The sequence below is a fragment of the Pangasianodon hypophthalmus genome, chromosome 5 (assembly GCF_027358585.1).
Source record: "Pangasianodon hypophthalmus isolate fPanHyp1 chromosome 5, fPanHyp1.pri, whole genome shotgun sequence".
Taxonomy (NCBI): Eukaryota; Metazoa; Chordata; class Actinopteri; order Siluriformes; family Pangasiidae; genus Pangasianodon; species Pangasianodon hypophthalmus.
In genome coordinates, this window is record NC_069714.1 from 740,806 (window position 1) to 760,589 (window position 19,784).

Below are 19,784 nucleotides of genomic sequence, written 5' to 3' on the forward strand. Positions count from 1 at the left end.
TGTGTCTTTTAGTTTGTGTGTGTGTGTGTGTTTTAAAATAAACAAATGTACCTACAAGGTCAAAGCTGTCAGATATTCTTATCCTTTGCTTATAAAATATGCGTATTAATTTAAATGTATTATTATTATTATTATTAGTAGTAGTAGAATATTACAGTGAATACAGATAGATAGATAGATAGATAGATAGATAGATAGATAGATAGATAGATTCAAAACTTCAAAAACATGTACATAAAGTTTGAAAATCTTGACTGTTTGTTTGTTTATTCATTCATTCATTCATAATCTAAACATCTGTTTTGTCTGCTTTATTTATTTATTTGTTTGTTTGTTCACAAAACATATGTATTTTTTTAAGTAAATACTGTGTGCAGTATTTTTAATTTGTTTGCCAAACTTTTGTTTAGTCTGAAATATTTGTTTGATTATCTATCTGTCTGTCTGTCTGTCTGTCTGTCTATCTATCTATCTATCTATCTATCTATCTATCTATCTGTCCGTCTGTCTGTTATAAACAATGTTCATATATTTGAGTCACCAATCACATTTCAGGAATCAGCTCACGTTTGGGTTTGTTTTTCGGCGCCACTGCGCATGCGCGAAACGCGAAGCTCTCCAAGGTACTGAAATTGCCGCGCGCGCGTCTCTCTCTCTCTCTCTCTCTCTCTCTCTCTCTCTCTTTCGGAATCCGTCAATCTGCGGAGCTCGCGCGTCCTGTCGCTTCCTCTCGGATATTATAATCCTTATCATTATTTTTCTTTCATGTTGTAGATTCATTGCTATCTATCAATCTATCTATAAATATATATACTTTTTTTTTTTTCGTTTTTTATTTTTTTTGCCTTTTTTGTTGCGGATGTTGCTTGAAGCCGAACCCGCCGAGCTCCGCGTGGGAGTGCGTGAACGGGTCGCGAGAGCGCAACACCGAGCGGAATGACGCGCGCTCTGCTCCAAGTGCTCACGGCTCTGCTGGCGTGCGCGCTGGACATGCATCAGCTCAGGTGTGTGCGCGCGCGTGTGTGTGTGTGTGTGTGTGTGAACACATGTCTGTCTGTCTATAAACCTCAGTCTCTACAGCAAGTGCTCTGTGCATTGCTTAATTCTGCAGCATCAGTCATCATGCAACAGACACCTGTGTGTACAAGAAGTGCAACTAATAATAATAATAATAATAATAATAATTGAACCAAACACATCCAGGGCTGAAGGATGAAATAAAGAAATGTTCGTCTGGCGTGTTGCTCGTGTTCTTGACCTGAATAGATTCTGTCCCTGCCAAACTGGGGGGAATTACTCACCACTGGAGGAAAGAGTGGGAGAGCGTTTTGTTTTGCTAATAATTGTGTTGTTGCTCCAGGGTAATAGAAGCTAAGGAGCATGACAGGCGTGGGACTTCGCTGACCATGTCGCCGTCCGATTTCCTGGACAAACTGATGGGGAAGACGTCAGGCTACGACGCAAGGATAAGACCCAACTTCAAAGGTACACCGGTTTTGTTCTGCCTTTAACACTTCCCTGCACTCTCAGAAACTACAGTAATTTAAGGTACATAATTGGACCTTAAGAACCACTTAAGGTCCACCAGAACGACAAGGAAAAGTACAGCTTGATACCTTTGGTTCATGTTTAATTCATTCCCAAATACACTAATAGCCAAAAGTTGTGTACCTCTGACCATCACGCCCATATTTCTTGGTTCTTCCCCTATCTATTGCCACAGAATGTCTTTGTGTACTGCAACATTACAATTTCCCTTCACTGGAACTCAAACCTGTTCCAGCATGACAATGCCCCTGTGCACAAAGCGAGCTCCATGAAGACATGGTGTGTGAAGGTTGGAGTGGAAGAACTCGAGTGTTCTGCACAGAGCCTTGACCTCAACCCCACTGAACACCTTTGGGATGAACTGGAACTGGAGACTCCTTACCCAACATCAGCGCCTGACCTCACTAATGCTCTTGTAGCTGAATGAACACAAATCCCCACAGCCACGCTCCAACATCTAGTGGAAAGCTTCCCAGAAGAGTGGAGCTTATTATAACAGCAAACATGGGGGAATAAATCTGGAATGAGACGTTCAACAGGTACATAGAGGTGTGATGGTCAGGGGTGCACATACTTTTGGCCATATAGTGTAGGATCTATGTGCCTAGTCAGACCAGAACTAGTAGGATGAGTAAAAAAAAAAAACAGGCAAGGCGATACGATAGGATAATACCAGTTACGAAAGCCAGTCAGGGGCCGCTAGCGCTCGTGTTTGTGACAAAAATACCTAGTCTTTATCTTTACAACTCTCTTCAAGTACATCCCTCCCTTTTGATAATACCTTTCGGTGGTGCAAGTCTTGGAGAGAGGGATTAAAGCACAAGGTAGACAGCCGGTTTTGCGTATACACACACACACACACACACACACACACACACACACACACACACACACACGCACGCACGCACACACACTCGCTGGGAAATAGAGGACATCCCACTGTTTGGGAGGTAACCAGACTTTCTAAAATGGGGAAGGCTGTTGATGTGCCAGTACAGAGGTGTTCTGCGAGGTAGAAGTCTAAAATAGTTACACCATTCGTGCTATAGCAGTATAAAACTTTATCAAAAAAAAGATCTATGATCATGTATTGTAACCAACCCTGGTCCGGGAGACCCACCCCCCCCGTCCTGCACATTTTAGTGTTTTCCTGCTCTAACATACCCACATCAACTCAAATCAAGAGCTGCTAATTAGCTGACGAGTGCGTTGGGAGGTTCAGGATGAAATCCTCATTAACTAGTCCTCATCCTATTCCTACCTTCATTAACTATTCCTCATCCTATTCCTACCCTCATTAACTATTCCTCATCCTATTCCTACCTTCATTATCCATTCCCTATCCTATTCCTGCCTTCGTTAATCATTCCTCATCCTACTCCAACCTTCGTTAACTATTCCTTATTCTACTCCAACCTTCGTTAATCATTCCTCATCCTACTCCAACCTTCGTTAACTATTCCTTATCCTATTCCTACCTTTGTTAGCTATTCCTCATTCTACTCCAACCTTCGTTAACTATTCCTTATTCTACTCCAACCTTCGTTAATCATTCCTCATCCTACTCCAACCTTTGTTAACTATTCCTTATCCTATTCCTACCTTTGTTAGCTATTCCTCATTCTACTCCAACCTTCGTTAACTATTCCTTATTCTACTCCAACCTTCGTTAACCATTCCTTATCCTATTCCTACCTTCGTTAACCATTTTTTATCCTATTCCTACCTTCGTTAACCATTCCTCATCCTATTCCTACCTTCATTAAGCATTCCTTATCCTATTCCTACCTTCATTAACTATTCCTCATACTACTCCAACCTTCGTTAGCTATTCCTCATCCTACTCCAACCTTCGTTAACTATTCCTTATCCTATTCCTACCTTCGTTAACCATTCCTCATCCTACTCCTACCTTCGTTAACCATTCCGTATCCTATTCCTGCCTTCATTAACTATTCCTTATCCTATTCCTACCCTCATTAACTATTCCTTATCCTATTCCTACCTTCGTTAAGAAATACATCTCTTATTTCTACCCTCATTAACTATTCCTTATCCTATTCCGATCTTCGTTAAGTATTCCTTATACTATTCTTACCTTCATTAAGCACTCCTTATCCTATTCCCACTTTCAATAACACCTTTGTTAACAAATCTCGATCCTATTCCCTTTCTTTAACCAGCACTGATCCTTTTCCCACCTTTAGTAACCATTCCCAATCATCCCCCTACCTTCATTAACCAGCACTGATAATATTTCCACCTCCATTAACCAATCCTTATTCGATTACCACCTTCATTAACCGGTTCTGATCGTATTCCCTCCTTCATTAATCAAGATCCAATCCCAGTCCAATTTCCACCTTCATTAACCAGTCCCGATCATATTGCCACATTCATTAATAAATGATCGTATTTCCAATCGCTGTCTAGTTCTGACTCAAACCAATCTCCATCCATACTAACCACTTCCATTTCATTCCCACTCATCAGCCCCATCCCCACTGTCAGTGCATTGCATCTCAAACCCAGCGCAGCATCACTAAACGTAACCCAGTTACGAATGCAGTTTTTCCTGCACTAGGCTCCGTACGTATGTTGCCTGAGTGCTGTTCAAACACTGAGGCACATATTAGCACAGACTGGTATGTAATATTAATAAAGCCAGTGCAGGAAAGCAGAGCTCACAAATTCACTTCGTACACAGAGTCTTTTATTTGAAATGGAGAAAAACAACTCGGCAAAATATGGACAGGAGACTAGACCAAAACAGTTTTGTTAACAAATGACATAATTAGCATTGATGGATGGACCTTCCCTCACCCTCCGCAATTCCCTTTGCTCAATATCAATTAGGCAGATGACTAATCCATCTTTTTGGATTATTGAATTTTCCCAACTCAGGGCCCAATGTACAAGATCAACTACGAAAGAAAACAAACGTTTATTGAAGCTTTACAATCACCTTTTGATTTTAAAGGGTTTAACTCGCACTATGTCGTCTGTACACGTCTTTTAAAGGGCTGTGTTGTGGCCTGTCACCTTTCTTTGGTATGTCACACACACACTAAATTTCCATGCTTCTCTGTCCAGGACTAGCATTCACTGGCGGCTCGTCTATAGGGGCAGGTGTTGCAGGGTCCCACATACAATATATCAGCTGTTCACAACCATCAACTGCTTATTACTCTAAAAATCCACTAGATACTGGATACCTGAAGCATACGTCAAGTGTGCTAGCCTCTCAACTCGTTTGAGGCTAGGTTGTTATTAATGTCATCCTGCAACACCAACTGACAATGTGTTTCCCATAAAATCCCACATATATTAATTCTATTGAATGATGAATGAGTGATTTAGTTGTATTCGATATGAAAGGTAAGGCATCACCAATTGGCTTGTCTGCATTTTGACCAATTTTCAGTCGTGAGATTATGACTCCTCTTTCACCTACAGGTCCCCCTGTAAACGTCACTTGCAACATTTTCATCAACAGCTTTGGCTCCGTCACCGAGACCACCATGGTAAGTTTGCTGTCTTCTTCCCAATGTGTGGTTTTTATTGCCCCGTACTTGCAGGTCATCTTGTAAACGTCCCCTTCAACACATTTAACAACAGGTTTGGTTTAATATCTGAGACCACCATGGTGAGTTAGGTATCACCGTGAAGCCCATCATTTGCCATTATGCTACTTTATATTTTTCAAACTACTCCTAAAAATGTAGCGAAGCGGTTTGAATGCTTGCAGATGGAGCAGGTCTACTGGTGGGTCCTTTAAAGGATGGTTCTGTGTATTGACACTCTCATATTGCTAAGGGCTTAGGGCAATATTGGATTGCTGCCTCCTTGCACCACATGCACATTTGTTCAATTATTCTTCTGTTAATAATTCACACGGCGACCGGCGGATAATTACTCGCTTTCATTTCCAGCAGCCCCTTTGGGGCCTTGTGTTTTAAGGACTGGGATTAAAACAGATTGATCAACATAGCCCCTCAAGATGGGCTGAACGCTTCGGGGGTAAACGGTTACCGAGCGTCTCTTTGCTCGTCAGAAAAAAAAACTTGTTATCTGTTCGAACCAAATCCATCCCCACTGAATACGCAGAAAAAATGAGGCTGATATCAAATCATAATTGTGTTTACAGACATGAGGATTTCTCCAGTGAAAGGATCGCCAATAAACTTACACACCAGCAATGCAGAACGTTTCATAACTATTCCAGCGAAATGCATTCACGCCTAAACACTAACAGCCTTTTTTTTTTTTTTTTTTTGCCAGGATTAATTATAATCCTCAACTTAATTTGGATTACAGAAAGCGTAAGAGTAACTATTTTTTCGCAAATGGCTTTTAAAATTTGAACTGGTAATTAGCTGTTATAATAAAAGGCTCAGCTCAAACCATATGCTAACGCCATAACGCATAACGTTTTGCCAGAGGGCCGCATATAAAAGAGCCCAAATGATGTGTGACATACGAGACAACATTCCTCCGTAAACAAAGATAATTAAGCTGCATCTCCACTGAATAACGAATGGCTTCGTGGTGCTTATGGCAAATGCACAGAAAGCTAAATAAGATAAATGAACCATAAGAATGTCTTGCATGCCTCAATTCATCAACTCCATAGGACACTAAGTCTTAGACAAGAAAAGAAAAGTGAACTGTAGCACACTTAACAACGTGATTTGATTTGATGGACTGAGTTACTCATGTTTTCTGTCATTTTGCATATCTAGAGATGTACAGCGTGACAAACATATGAAATATAAATTATTTTTTTGGATAAAATTGCAGATCATAAAGTGAAGCAATTAAAAATATCAAAAATTTTGCAGGAAAAATTTTTTTATTTCACTGTTGTTGTTTTTTTATTTTGAAAACCGTATTATCAAAAAACAACTCTGTTGACGGCTTTAAGCTCCGCCCACTCGGCACGATCGCGTCGTATCATAACGCTGTGTTATGTGTCATTATGACATCTGTGCCAACTGCTTTTGTAAACATTATAAACCACAATAACTAGTTTGGAAAGAAAAAAACCCTCAAAATCAGCGTTTTTTTCTGAACTTATGATTTGCATTTATAAAACGTTAAATCTAATCAGAAGCTTATTGGAGAAAATGTTGCCTTCTGATAGATTTTATACTGAAAAAATAAAGAATAACAATGCATGGTATTTTCTTAATTAAATGATTAATTCAAGATGAGATTTTTGGCTTTAAATAGTACACAAATTTATACACATTTAATTCGCTGAATTTTGATTTGCATACAAAATTCAAAATTTTGAAAAAGTTTCAATATAAGAAAATTCACTTCTAGTATTTTGCCTTACAGCGACCAAAGTAATTCTAATAAACGCTTCGGATTGGCCACGTTGGCCGAGACGCCTTTTAGCTGTACGACGATGCATCAGGAACCGGATCCCTCTCCAAATACGAGAAGCACCTAATGTTGGCACCTTTAACGATGATAGCAAGATTAAAAATGGCGATAAAGCAACTGAAAATGAGGAACAACCAGGAATTAGAAGTTGGTGTTTGAATGCAATAGCGTAATTTGCATATTAGTGGATTTCAGTGGAGATTTGACTACAAATGTAAATGAAAATGGTAGCAGAATACAATCCAGATCTATGAAATAGCCAGGTGTAAACAGGGTCTCAGATTGTCTGAGCCAGTGATTTTTGCAGAATTATGGTTGTCTACTGGTCATTTGGCTACGAACTCTTTTTTTTTTTCTTCTCCAGGACTACAGAGTGAACATTTTCCTGCGTCAGAAGTGGAACGACCCGCGCCTTTCCTACAGCGAGTATCCAGACTCCTCGCTGGATTTGGACCCGTCCATGTTGGACTCGATTTGGAAACCCGACTTGTTCTTTGCCAACGAGAAAGGCGCCAATTTCCACGACGTCACCACTGAGAACAAGCTGCTGAGGATCTTCAAGGACGGAACTGTTCTTTACAGCATCAGGTAAGTTCACGAAAATGGACAATAATAAGGCTCAGTTCTGGATTCTGATTGGTCAGAGTGATTGGAACGACTGCTGGACTGTTGTTTATGGACATTCTGAAACATCAACTGTAACTATAAATGGATAAAAAAAATTATGGTGTCTTTCTTTAATAAATAAAAAATTGCAGATTGCTCAGGACACTTCACGAACATTCGATAGTTACATTCAGTGTTGTGATCTAGTTCCTGTTCTCACTTCCGTTATAGCAGTGATCTGGCTTCTGATTTCTACTAACTAACCCTGGACTGGATGAAAGGCAGTTTTACAGTTTTACAGGCTGATGGTGTCGCGCCCTTTCCCCCGTATGGATGCTGTACAAATCTTACTTTTCATTAGACCACGTTCCCATGAGGGGCTGGACGGCGTCCTGGCTGTAACCCACTGAATATTACGCAATAACTCATCCACGCAGGAATCTTTGCTTTACCACCCTGCTGTACAGTCAGTACAAATAAAACCCCGACTCTGAAGAACGGGAAGGCATAAACAGACCCCCGGCTGCGGGATCAATTCGGCTTTGGCAGAGCTGTCGGAGAATCTTGCGTGTAAAATACTGCGTGTTGAAATGCGCTTCAGGGGACGTGAATCCGCAAAACGCTGCGAGCATTAACCCGAATATCTTCGCATCAAAACTCAATTTAGCATCAAAGCTGTGATATTTTATAACCTTTTACACCACAGCGCTGTTGAATTCTGCAGTCTGATTGGTCAGAAGGTGCTGATTAATTTTCTGCAGTAGTGCAGGGCGAATCATTTGCACGAGGCGAATCATTTTCTGTGTGAGGAATCGACTCCAAACATTTTGACTCTTAGCTTTCAAAGTCTGGCTTCAGGGAATCAATTCTTTATAGGATTGATTCTCAGCAGCCCCTTTAATGGAAATTTAAAAAAAAAGTCAGCAAGTCGTTGGCCAATATTTGGCTATGAGCTGTGAAAACACAAAATTGTTTAGCTACTTATAAGCTAATTGATTCAAATAACTTCACTTCTTCTAGCATAAAGTGACACAGTGCATATTGCCAACGATTTTTATTATTGAATTTTATCCGTTTCGTCCATTTCGGACTATAGCACCACTGTTAGCTGGAGATTTGTGGTTGCTGGAGTGTGTACCTGATACACTCGTATCAACACCACACACACCACCACACCATGTCAGTGTTACTGCAGTAACACTGACAATAAACCACCACCCAATTCATATCTGCTCAGTACTGATTAAATACCATTTCCACTGAAGGACAGGAGGACAGGGGTGCCAATACTTTGTGCAGATGGACAGGAATTGTGCACCTATGAAGTGGCCTGTAGGGTAAATTAGTTACTGAGTGTACACGTGAATACGTGAATGATGAAATAAACATCTTGTTCCTAGGTTGACCTTAATTCTGTCCTGTCCGATGGATTTGAAAAATTTCCCGATGGACGTCCAGACGTGCATCATGCAGCTGGAGAGCTGTACGTACATCACTTTTTAATTCGTTTAATCAGTTTTAATTAACCAGTGTGTACTGTACGGAGGCCCTGAACCGCACGCTGTGAAAAAGTGCTGAAGAGCTATGTCGTTGTTTTGATTTAAAAATCTCGTTTTTTGGATTTAATAACTTTTTTTTTTTCAAGATATTATTATTGTATATCGTTATTGTGAAAATCTTGGGATTTCAACTTAATAACCTGTTATTTTGAGATACTATGCCGTTATTTTTTCACACGTTTTTTTCCACCTGTTAACGTTATGACTTAAAATCTTATTTCTATTTAATAATTCTTTGATACAACTTACTAACTTGGTATTTCAACTTATAATCTCATTATTTCGAGATATTATGTAAGTATTTGAAATTAAAATCTTGGTTTTTTTGAGGTAATATTTCATTACTTTGACTTAATATTTCATTATTTCGACTTAGTTACTCGTTATTTCGACTTAGTTACTCGTTATTTCAACTTAGCTAATTAGCTATGTTATTTTGACTTGGTTACTCGTTATTTCGACTTAGCAACTTAGCTACGTTATTTTGACTTGGTTACTCTTTATTTCGACTTGGTAACTCGTTATTTCGACTTAGCTACTTAGCTATGTTATTTTGACTTGGTTACTCGTTATTTCGACTTGGTTATTCGTTATTTCAACTTAGCTACTTAGCTAGATTATTTTGACTTGGTAATTCGTTATCTCGACTTAGCAACTTAGCTACGTTATTTTGACTTGGTTACTCATTATTTCGACTTGGTTACTTGTTATTTTGACTTGGTTACTCGTTATTTCGACTTAGCTACTCGTTATTTCGACTTAGCTACTCGTTATTTCGACTTAGCTACTTAGCTACGTTATTTCGACTTAGCTACTCATTATTTTTGACTTGGTAACTCGTTATTTCGACTTAGCTACTTAGCTATGTTATTTTGACTTGGTTACTCATTATTTCGAATTAGGAGTTATTACTTCGAAATAACAAGTTACTATCACTTAAACTGACAGAATTCCATAATGATCATAGTGTTGATCGTATGAATTGATATAGAACGCTTATACGTGAATTAGCAATCATCAGATGTAGCTATATAGCAAATATTTAATAAATTATTCTTGATGTACTGATAGATAGTGCGGTGTTAAATATAAAGTCTAAAAAGTTTTGTTCACAACTTGCGTAGCTCTGAAAGCAATGTTAAAGTAGTAATGCAATATGAACTTGTGATATAAATGTGATACACACTCACCGTCCACTTTAATAGGAACACCTGTACACCTGCTCATTTATTATGCAGTTATGTAATCAGCCAATCATGTGGCAGAATGCATAAAATCCTGCAGATGCAGGTCAAGAGCTTCACTTAATGTTCACATCGAACATCAGAATGAGGAAAAAGATGAGCTGGTTTGAGTATTTCAGAAACTGCTGATCTCCTGGGATTTTCACACAGTTTACACAGAATGGTATGAAAAATAAAACACACAATTTATCATTGTGCTGCTGCCACATGATTGACTGAATGGATAGCTGCATAACTGAGCCGGTGTACAGGTGTTCCTAATAAAGTGGACGGTGAGTGTCTTTGTGGAATCATACACAGTTGGCTACACGATGAACGATCTGATCTTTGAGTGGCTGGAAACGGCGCCGGTGCAAGTGGCCGAGGGTCTGACGCTGCCTCAGTTCATCATCAGGGAGGAAAAAGAGCTCGGCTACTGCACTAAACACTACAACACGGGTAAAATCACGCTGCTGCATGCTAAAGCTAACGCTCCTTTACACTCATTTTCACTGTAATGTGACACTAACGTGAGTGTTACATTTACAGCAACATGCTAATGCTAATGTAAATGCTAATCAAACACTAAAACAGGTCAAGAACCAAAAGTTAATTCTTAGAGGAACTAAGGTACTGAGACTGACAGGTACGGAGGCCACGCCTCCTTCACTGTGACTAACAGATACAGAGGCCACACCTCCTTCACTGGGACTGACAGATACAGAGGCCACGCCTCCCTCACTGTGACTGACAGATCCAGAGGCCACGCCTCCCTCACTGTGACTGACAGATCCAGAGGCCACGCCTCCTTCACTGGGACTGACACATACAGAGGCCACGCCTTCTTCACTGGGACTGACAGATCCAGAGGCCACGCCTCCTTCACTGGGACAGACAGATACAGAGGCCACGCCTCCTTCACTGTGACTGACAGATCCAGAGGCCACGCCTCCTTCACACATACAGAGGCCTATATTCTGTGCCTGTCATTCCCAGTGAAAGGGGCGTGGCCTCTATACCCTTCATTCCCAGCTAAGGAGGCGTGGCCTCTGTATCTGTCAGTCTAAATCAGATCATATTGAGTACGCAGCTGCTGTAAATCTTTACGTACATATTTATGTACATTGATGTCAGAGGAAACCACAACTGAGCTCGTTACATAGTGCTGGCAGGAGAGACACGCCCACAATCCTTACAGCTTGTAGTGAAGAGAAACAGATGGTGAAGAATAATGGAATCTTGTTTTAAATATAATTTGAGAAAGATTTGAAAGTTTCAGATTGTCGCTGGTGTTGTTTAGGGAAGTTCACCTGCATCGAAGTGAAGTTCCAGCTGGAGAGGCAGATGGGCTACTACCTGATCCAGATGTACATCCCCAGCCTGCTCATCGTTATCCTGTCCTGGGTTTCCTTCTGGATCAACATGGACGCCGCGCCGGCTCGAGTCGCCCTCGGCATCACCACCGTCCTCACCATGACCACGCAGAGCTCCGGCTCCAGAGCCTCGCTGCCAAAGGTATGCTCGAAACAAACGAGATAAAGTCATGAAGTGCTCGGATCTGTCAGCCAATCAGCATGCTCGCTGAGAACAGCTGGGGACGGGAGCATCCTGTCTCGTTGTACATCGAACAAATCGTCGGCTTCGGGCTGTTCTCTTCATAACTAGCATTCTTTCAAGGAAATTAGCGAATAAATTCCCGTTAGCAGTCCATCACTTTCGGTTTCCGGAGATGGATGGATGGAATAAAAATGCTTGGGCCCCAAAACAAGGTCCTTTTCACAAATCAGTGATCTAATATCCTTCCACCCGAGTCGAGACGAGAGCCCTGGCCAAAACAATACTAACGTAAGACAGGGGAAGGGGGCGGGGCTTGATTGCTTGATTGGCCAGATTGAAGCCAGATCCTTCGTCTTCTAGGAAACTTTCAGGACTATAGGTTCTGTTTTGTTGTTGTTGTTCATTATCAGTGTATTAGCATTTCTGCTCTTTAGTGCTGAACACAGAAAGATCTCAAATCCCAAATCGATATTTTCTGCGTTTATGGCTCGTCTTACACCGATCGGTTATTGATTTTTAAGACACATCGTGGTGTTAATGATGCACCAGAGTCTCATTTTCTGAACTGCGTGAGTGTCGTCTGAGCCTCGCTCTCCCGCGTCCGCCTCACAGCCGCTGAAGCCGATATCAGTGATTTGTGTGTCGGGAGACGGAGTTCAGCATTGACCAATCAGACGCGTCAGTGAGCGTGGAATTATCAGGAAGTGTGTTACTGAGAGAACCGTACGATCGAGCTGGAAATGATCACGTGTCAATCAATAAAGTGGAGTAATGTTCCAACACCAACAACTATTCCATCAGTTACAACACACACACACACACACACACACACACACACACTCTCTCTCTCATATACTGTATATATACATACACGCACACACACACACACACTCATATACTGTATACACACACACACACACTCTCTCTCTCTCATATACTGTATATATACATACATGCACACACACACACTAATATACTGTATATATATATACACACACGCACACACACACACTAATATACTGTATATATACACACACACACATATACTGTATACACAAAGACGCACACACACACACTCTCTCTCTCTCTCTCATATACTGTATATATACATACACGCACACACACACACTAATATACTGTATATATACACACACACTCTCTCATATACTATATACACAAAGACGCGCACACACACACACACACACACACACTCATATATATATATATACACGCACACACACACACACTCTCTCTCTTATATACTGTATATATACATACACGCACACACACACACACACACACACACTCATATACTGTATACACAAAGACGTGCACACACACACACACAAACACTAATATGTGTGTGTGTGTGTGTGTACACAGATGCACGCACACACACTAATATACTGAATATATACACACACACACGCACACACACTCATATACTGTATACACACACACGCTAATATACTGTATATACACACACACACACACACACACACACTAATATACTGTATACACACACACACACACACTAATATACTGTATATACACACACACACACACACACACACACTCATATACTGTATATACACACACACACGCACTTTCTAATCATCAACCCTTCCCTCCTCTTTTCCTTCCATCCCCTTTTTCCCTCTTTTTCTTTTTCTATCCTACTTCCCTCTCCTTTCTGTTCATTCCCTCTTATTTTTCATTTCTTTCTTTCTGTAAACCATTTTATTTGCTTTTCTTCCCTTCTGTTTTACTTTCCTTTCTTTTCCTTCTCCCCCATTTTCTTTCTTTCCTTCCTTCCTTCAATCTCTTTTATCATCATTGTTCCTTCCCTCCTCTATTCCTTTCTTTTCTTTCTCTCCTACTTTCCTTCCGCTTCAGTGTCGGCTCTGTAAGAAATCCTCCAACAGAAATGCAATATATTAGAACACTGTGCTTGCTTTGACTGTGTATGCGAACGTTTTATTATCATTCTAAATAAGTATTATTCTGTGTGTGTGTGTGTGTGTGTGTGTGATGAACAGGTGTCGTACGTGAAGGCCATAGACATCTGGATGGCGGTGTGTTTGCTGTTTGTCTTCGCGGCGTTGTTGGAGTACGCTGGAGTGAATTTTGTCTCGAGGCAACAGAAGGAGTTTCTGCGACTCAAACGGAGACAGAGACGAAATCTCAAGGTGCAAAACTTCACATTCTAAACCAATAAATCCTACAAATCCTCCAAATCCCTCCCACAAACAGCATTCCGATCGGAGCACGGTGTTAGACACTTGCTTCGTTGAACGTTCCACAACATTAACTGTAACTATTAACGGATAAAAATGCAATATGTCGTTCATTAAGGAAGTAAAAACTGTAATCGTCGGTAAAAGGCCGTGGTGCGAATAAACCGAATAACACACTTCAGACATGGTACAGGAAATGAATCCACTTCGGGGTGTAACGTCCACTTCCTGTCGAGCCGCATCACTCCATCACGGCGTGGATTAGTTTCCTGAAACAGCAGAGCCTGTAGTGTGTTCTTCCTCACTGTCGCTTCAGGCTCAGTCCTGTACTGCTCATATTTAAATCTCTATAGTTATACAGTTACATTTCATGTTATGGAACATTCACAAAGGGCTAAAAAACCAACACACACACACACACACAGAGGAAACAGGTAACTCTAAAGTCATGAGGATTTGGAAAAACTTTCTTGTTAGTAAAAACGGAGCGCAAGGATGGAGTTATCGAGATGACGGAGGTATTGAGAAGATGCAGTTAATGAGAAGACAGAGTTATTGAGAAGACGAAGGTATTGAGAAGACGGAGGTATTGAGAAAATGGAGGTATTGAGAGGACGGAGATATTGAGAAAATGGAGGTATTGAGAGGACAGAGATATTGAGAAGACAGAGGTATTGAGAAGATGGAGGTTTTGAAAGGATGCAGTTATTGAGAAGACAGAGGTATTGAGAAGACGGAGGTATTGAGAAGACAGAGGTATTGAGAAGACGGAGGTATTGAGAGGACGGAGGTATTGAGAGGACGGAGTTATTGAGAAGACAGAGTTATTGAGAGGACGGAGGTATTGAGAAGACAGAGTTATTGAGAGGACGGAGGTATTGAGAAGACAGAGTTATTGAGAAGACAGAGGTATTGAGAAGACAGAGTTATTGAGAAGACAGAGGTATTGAGAGGACGGAGTTATTGAGAAGACAGAGGTATTGAGAGGACGGAGTTATTGAGAAGACAGAGTTATTGAGAAGACGTCCTGAGGGACGCAGCTGGACACTTAAATAAAAGGAAGACCTTCAGGACTGTGAGGGATCTGCATTGAAATGAAGGGACTTTTGCACCCTGCAGACTTGAGACACAAAAACCTGAGAGACTGCAGTCTTCCTTCCCAGTCGCCCAGGACGGACAGACGGACACACACACACACACACACACACACTTCCTGCAGAGGAGCTTAGCGAGTGTCTGTTCAGCTCAACACACAACCTTCTCCTGAGTTAACAACACACTAGCAGCATGTTAGCCTAGCAGGTGTGTTTATTCAGGCTCCTTAACAAACTGCATTTTAGTGAGTAAATATTACATTTCACACCGGACTACTGAACACCGGACTACTGAACACTGGACTCTAAACATTGAACACAGGGCACGGAACCCTAAACTCTAAACACTAAATAGTAAACTGTGAACACTGAACACAGAATATGGAACACAGACGACCGAACACCAAACACAACACTGAACTCCAAACACTGAACTCCAAACACTGAACTCCAAACACAGAACTCCAAACACTGAACTCCAAACACTGAACACTGAACTCCAAACACTGAACTCCAAACACTGAACACTGAACTCCAAACACTGAACTCCAAACACAGAACACTGAACTCCAAACACTGAACACAGAACTCCAAACACTGAACACAGAACTCCAAACACTGAACACAGAACTCCAAACACAGAACTCCAAACACTGAACTCCAAACACAGAACACTGAACTCCAAACACTGAACACAGAACTCCAAACACTGAACACAGAACTCCAAACACAGAACTCCAAACACTGAACTCCAAACACTGAACACTGAACTCCAAACACTGAACACTGAACTCCAAACACTGAACTCCAAACACAGAACACAGAACTTCAAACACTTAACTCCAAACACTGAACACTGAACTCCAAACACTGAACTCCAAACACAGAACCCTAAACACTAAACTCTAAATACTGAACATTGAACTCCAAACACAGAACCCTAAACACTAAACTCTAAATACTGAACATTGAACTCCAAACACAGAACCCTAAACACTAAACTCTAAATACTGAACATTGAACTCCAAACACTGAACTCTAAATAATGAACTCTAAACACTGAACACAGAGCACTAAATACTGAACAATACTGTTGATTCTAGGATTAAACAAAGCACACCTGTGTTCTCTTCATTTACTTATCTAAGAGTTTATCTTTACTTAAGAACTTCTTTTCTTTTTTTCCTTTATGCTTTCTTTCTTTCTGTCTTTCTTGTTTTACTCAGTTGATTATTACACATGAAGCATTATTTAAAACCAAAACATCCATCTTTTTTTTTTCTTTCTTTCTTTCTTTCTTTCTTTCTCTTTCAACCTTTATTTGCTTTCTTCTTTTCTTTCTTTGCTTTATTTCTTCTAATCCTCATCTCTTTCTTTCTGTCTTACAGGCTTTTTATTTGCTTTATTCCTTTACCCTCATTCCTTCAGATTAGCCTGATGAATTAAAAACAGCTGCCTGTTTCGTCACTGTGTTTTTTTTTTTTTTTATATCCAGGAGGAGGAGCTAAGAGAAGGACGTTTCCATTTCTCCGGCTATGGCATAGCTACGTGCATGAAGGACGGCATAGCGGTGAAAAGTGACAGCGGCGTGCAGCAAACATCGGTGGAGAACAATAAGAGGAAGTTTGTGGACCGAGCGAAGAGGATCGACACCATTTCGAGAGCAGCTTTTCCTTTGGCCTTTCTCATTTTTAACATCTTCTACTGGATCACGTACAAAATAATCCGACATGAAAACACCGCCAAAGTGTAGCAGCTGATGGTTAGAGAGATGGCATTGTAGCGTCACGTTGTTGAGGCGAAACAGCGACGGAGAAGTGGCAGGTGCTGGTCGATTTCAATCAGGGATTAAAAGCATGGATTTATGGATGGTTAGCGAACACTGTGTTTCAGATGCAGGAAATGAGTTGTGTGCGTAAGGAAAAGTCCAGCGCAGTCTGTAAGTAATCAAACAGTGTGGAAAGTCAGCTTTAATTACAAGGTTTTTACATCTATATTGGGTGAACTGTACAGGAAATACAGCCATTTATAAACAATAAACAATCCTCCTATTTTAGAAGATCAGAAGTAAAAAGTCACATGATCCGACCGAATGATGATGGCTAGCACTCGTAGCTTTATTACAACATAATTTGTATCAAACACAACTAAAGTACTCTCACTGGGACTGGAATGACCCAGGCAACATCCCGTGTATGTCAGTTCTAGTAAAGGAGGTGTGGCCTCTGCATCTGTCAGCCCCAGTGAAGGAGGCGTGGCCTTGGTGTGTAAGACCCAGTGAAGGAGGGGTGGTCTTTCTTAGATCCAGTGAAGGAGGTGTGGCTTTTGTGTGTTAATTCTAGTGAAGGAGGGGTGGTCTTTCTTAGTCCCAGTGAAGGAGGCGTGACGTTTCTTAGTCCCAGTGAAGGAGGCGTGGCGTTTCTTAGTCCCAGTGAAGGAGGCGTGGCCTTTGAGTGTCAGTTCCAGTGAAGGTGGTGTGGCTATTGGGTCAGTCAGTCTCAGTGAACATGTGGCCTTTGCGTGTCAGTCTCAGAGAAGGAGGCGTGGCCTATGTGCATCAGTTTCAGTGAAGGAGGTGTGGTCTTTTCATCGGTCAGATCCAGTGAAGGAGAAGTGCCCTTTGAGTTTATCAGTCAGAGTAAAGGAGGTGTGGCTTCTGCCTGTCAATCCCAGTGAAAGAGGCGTGGCCTTTGTGCGTGTCAATCTTAAAGAAGGAGGTGTGGCCTTGATTCCCCTACACAATGTATTGCACTACAACATTGATCCAAATGCCCAGATCTCACTGCATATAATTACTATAAGATTTGAGTTCTTACTGGTAGTGCTAGTTTATTTAGTTATTTAGTTTTTGTTTTCAGTTAAGTTCAGACTTCAGGTTGGGTGAAAATCCCAGACAGTTCCACATTTTCCCCCCGAAACCCACCACAGTTACAGTGAAATCCACTCCGTCTCTTATCCACACTCCCTCGCTGAATCCGGGCTGCGTATCAGTTTCAGACACTCTTCAACCTCTTTCATCCCCTGATTTTTTTCCTTCATCTGCTGCGTAGCACAAAAATCTCTCACACATTCCATTATCTATATCTAAGAGCTTTTAAATTAAAGCACAGTGTCCTGATCTCCAGTTAGCAGTGAAGGCATGAACTCAGGACAGAGAACAGAATGTTATATTGCGTAAAAACACATACTCTTCATTACCCATACACGTTAGATGATGTGTGAAGGACAGGGGATCCTTTTTATATTAAGTTACATTTCACTATTTGTTAGCTGTACTTATCTACCTTACGTCTGAAGCATAGAGGCAATGGTAAAGGGGTTTTCCTCAAAGACCTCAAAGGATTTGAGCTCACAGACTTCCTTCCATAGAGAGAAAAGTAATGGCAGGGTAATTTAAAAAAAAAAAAAAAGAAAAGGATGAGGAAGACCTCCATACACACACGTGAAACGTGAATTCTTTGCTAACCATCTGACAATTCGGTATGTTTTGCTAGCACTTGCAAATTTGTCCTAAAATGACCAGTGTGCCGTAAACAGTTTCCACTGAGGTTCTGGAACCTTTGGATGGATGAATTCCTGCATCTATACGACAGGAACCGTAACCATTCCATAAAATACTAGAATTGCTGCAGTCAGCACAATGCTGACGTCATTTTAGCACATGGCAAAAGCACAAAATGTTGAAAACGGTCAAAGATACATCTGGACAGGATTAGTTTTACATGCAGTAAGGTGAGGTAACGTTATTATTGCTGGAATATCTCTGGGATTTTAGTCCCGCCCTAATCCGTCACGCCAATAATTTTTTTTTATGGACTGCGCATGTATCCATCTGGAAAGATGACGCATATCTTACCTTTACAGGTCATTCTGTGAAGCTTGCATCAAAGTCATCAAAGTTCAGGACACCAAGGATTTCTTTTAGGCATCAGTGATTCTAACACATCTAATTTTTCATCTCCGGTGGATTTATTCTGGATTTTAAACTCTAGATTATGGTCTGATTTGTGGCACGGACACCTTTAAGGGATATTAATGTGACATCTAGAATTAACTCATTTTAACACTGTTTATTTTTTATCTTGTTCCTGAACTAGTGATCCAAAGACACACCACTGGGCAAGAACTGTCCAGCTGCGTTTGGTTCCCCAAAATGTATAAAATTGTTCACCTAATATAGACGTGAATACCCTTGAAATTTGGAGACAAATCAAAACTGTCCAAATACTACTGGGCAGCCAAGTTACAGGCCAAATTTGAAGTTAATCCACTGCCAGAATATTTGTATGAACCTCAAAAATATGTAAGTATTCTACTGGTTTTTATGAGATTTAATATGAAAGGACGACGATCCAGTTTTTCTAAAACTGTCTTTGGACAAAAGTTTGTACAGAATTCAGTCGCAATTCCTACACAGTCGCCAGGTCCTTGGAGTGTGTGAAGCTTAAACCGTTAGGCCTTAGTCATCACATGCTCATTGGTGTACGTTTCTATTTCCTCACTTTCTGAGCATTTCTTCGACTGCATATGTTAATGAATATGGATTGTTTGTACTTGAAACAACATTCA

At 40.8% G+C, this 19,784-nt stretch overlaps 1 protein-coding gene across 1 annotated transcript; it reads left to right on the forward strand.

Annotated features, from left to right (window-relative positions):
- The first annotated feature begins 652 nt into the window (after positions 1-652).
- glra2 (glycine receptor, alpha 2) lies at positions 653-17,052 on the forward strand. Its single transcript, XM_026910544.3, has 9 exons — positions 653-1,004; positions 1,361-1,485; positions 5,005-5,072; positions 7,304-7,527; positions 8,946-9,028; positions 10,649-10,786; positions 11,628-11,842; positions 13,924-14,073; positions 16,711-17,052. The coding sequence occupies exons 1-9, from the start codon at positions 937-939 to the stop codon at positions 16,966-16,968; spliced, it is 1,329 nt and encodes a 442-aa protein (XP_026766345.1). The 5' UTR covers positions 653-936; the 3' UTR covers positions 16,969-17,052.
- The last annotated feature ends 2,732 nt before the right edge of the window (positions 17,053-19,784 follow it).

What these genes read in the sequence shown, in the direction of transcription:
- glra2 (XM_026910544.3), top strand. Translation starts at nt 937, where the DNA reads ATGACGCGCGCTCTGCTCCAAGTGCTCACGGCTCTGCTGGCGTGCGCG. An exon ending in CCGTCACCGAGACCACCATG is followed by an intron (nt 5,073 to 7,303) that starts GTAAGTTTGCTG and finishes TTTCTTCTCCAG; the next exon opens with GACTACAGAGTGAACATTTT. An exon ending in CATCATGCAGCTGGAGAGCT is followed by an intron (nt 9,029 to 10,648) that starts GTACGTACATCA and finishes AATCATACACAG; the next exon opens with TTGGCTACACGATGAACGAT.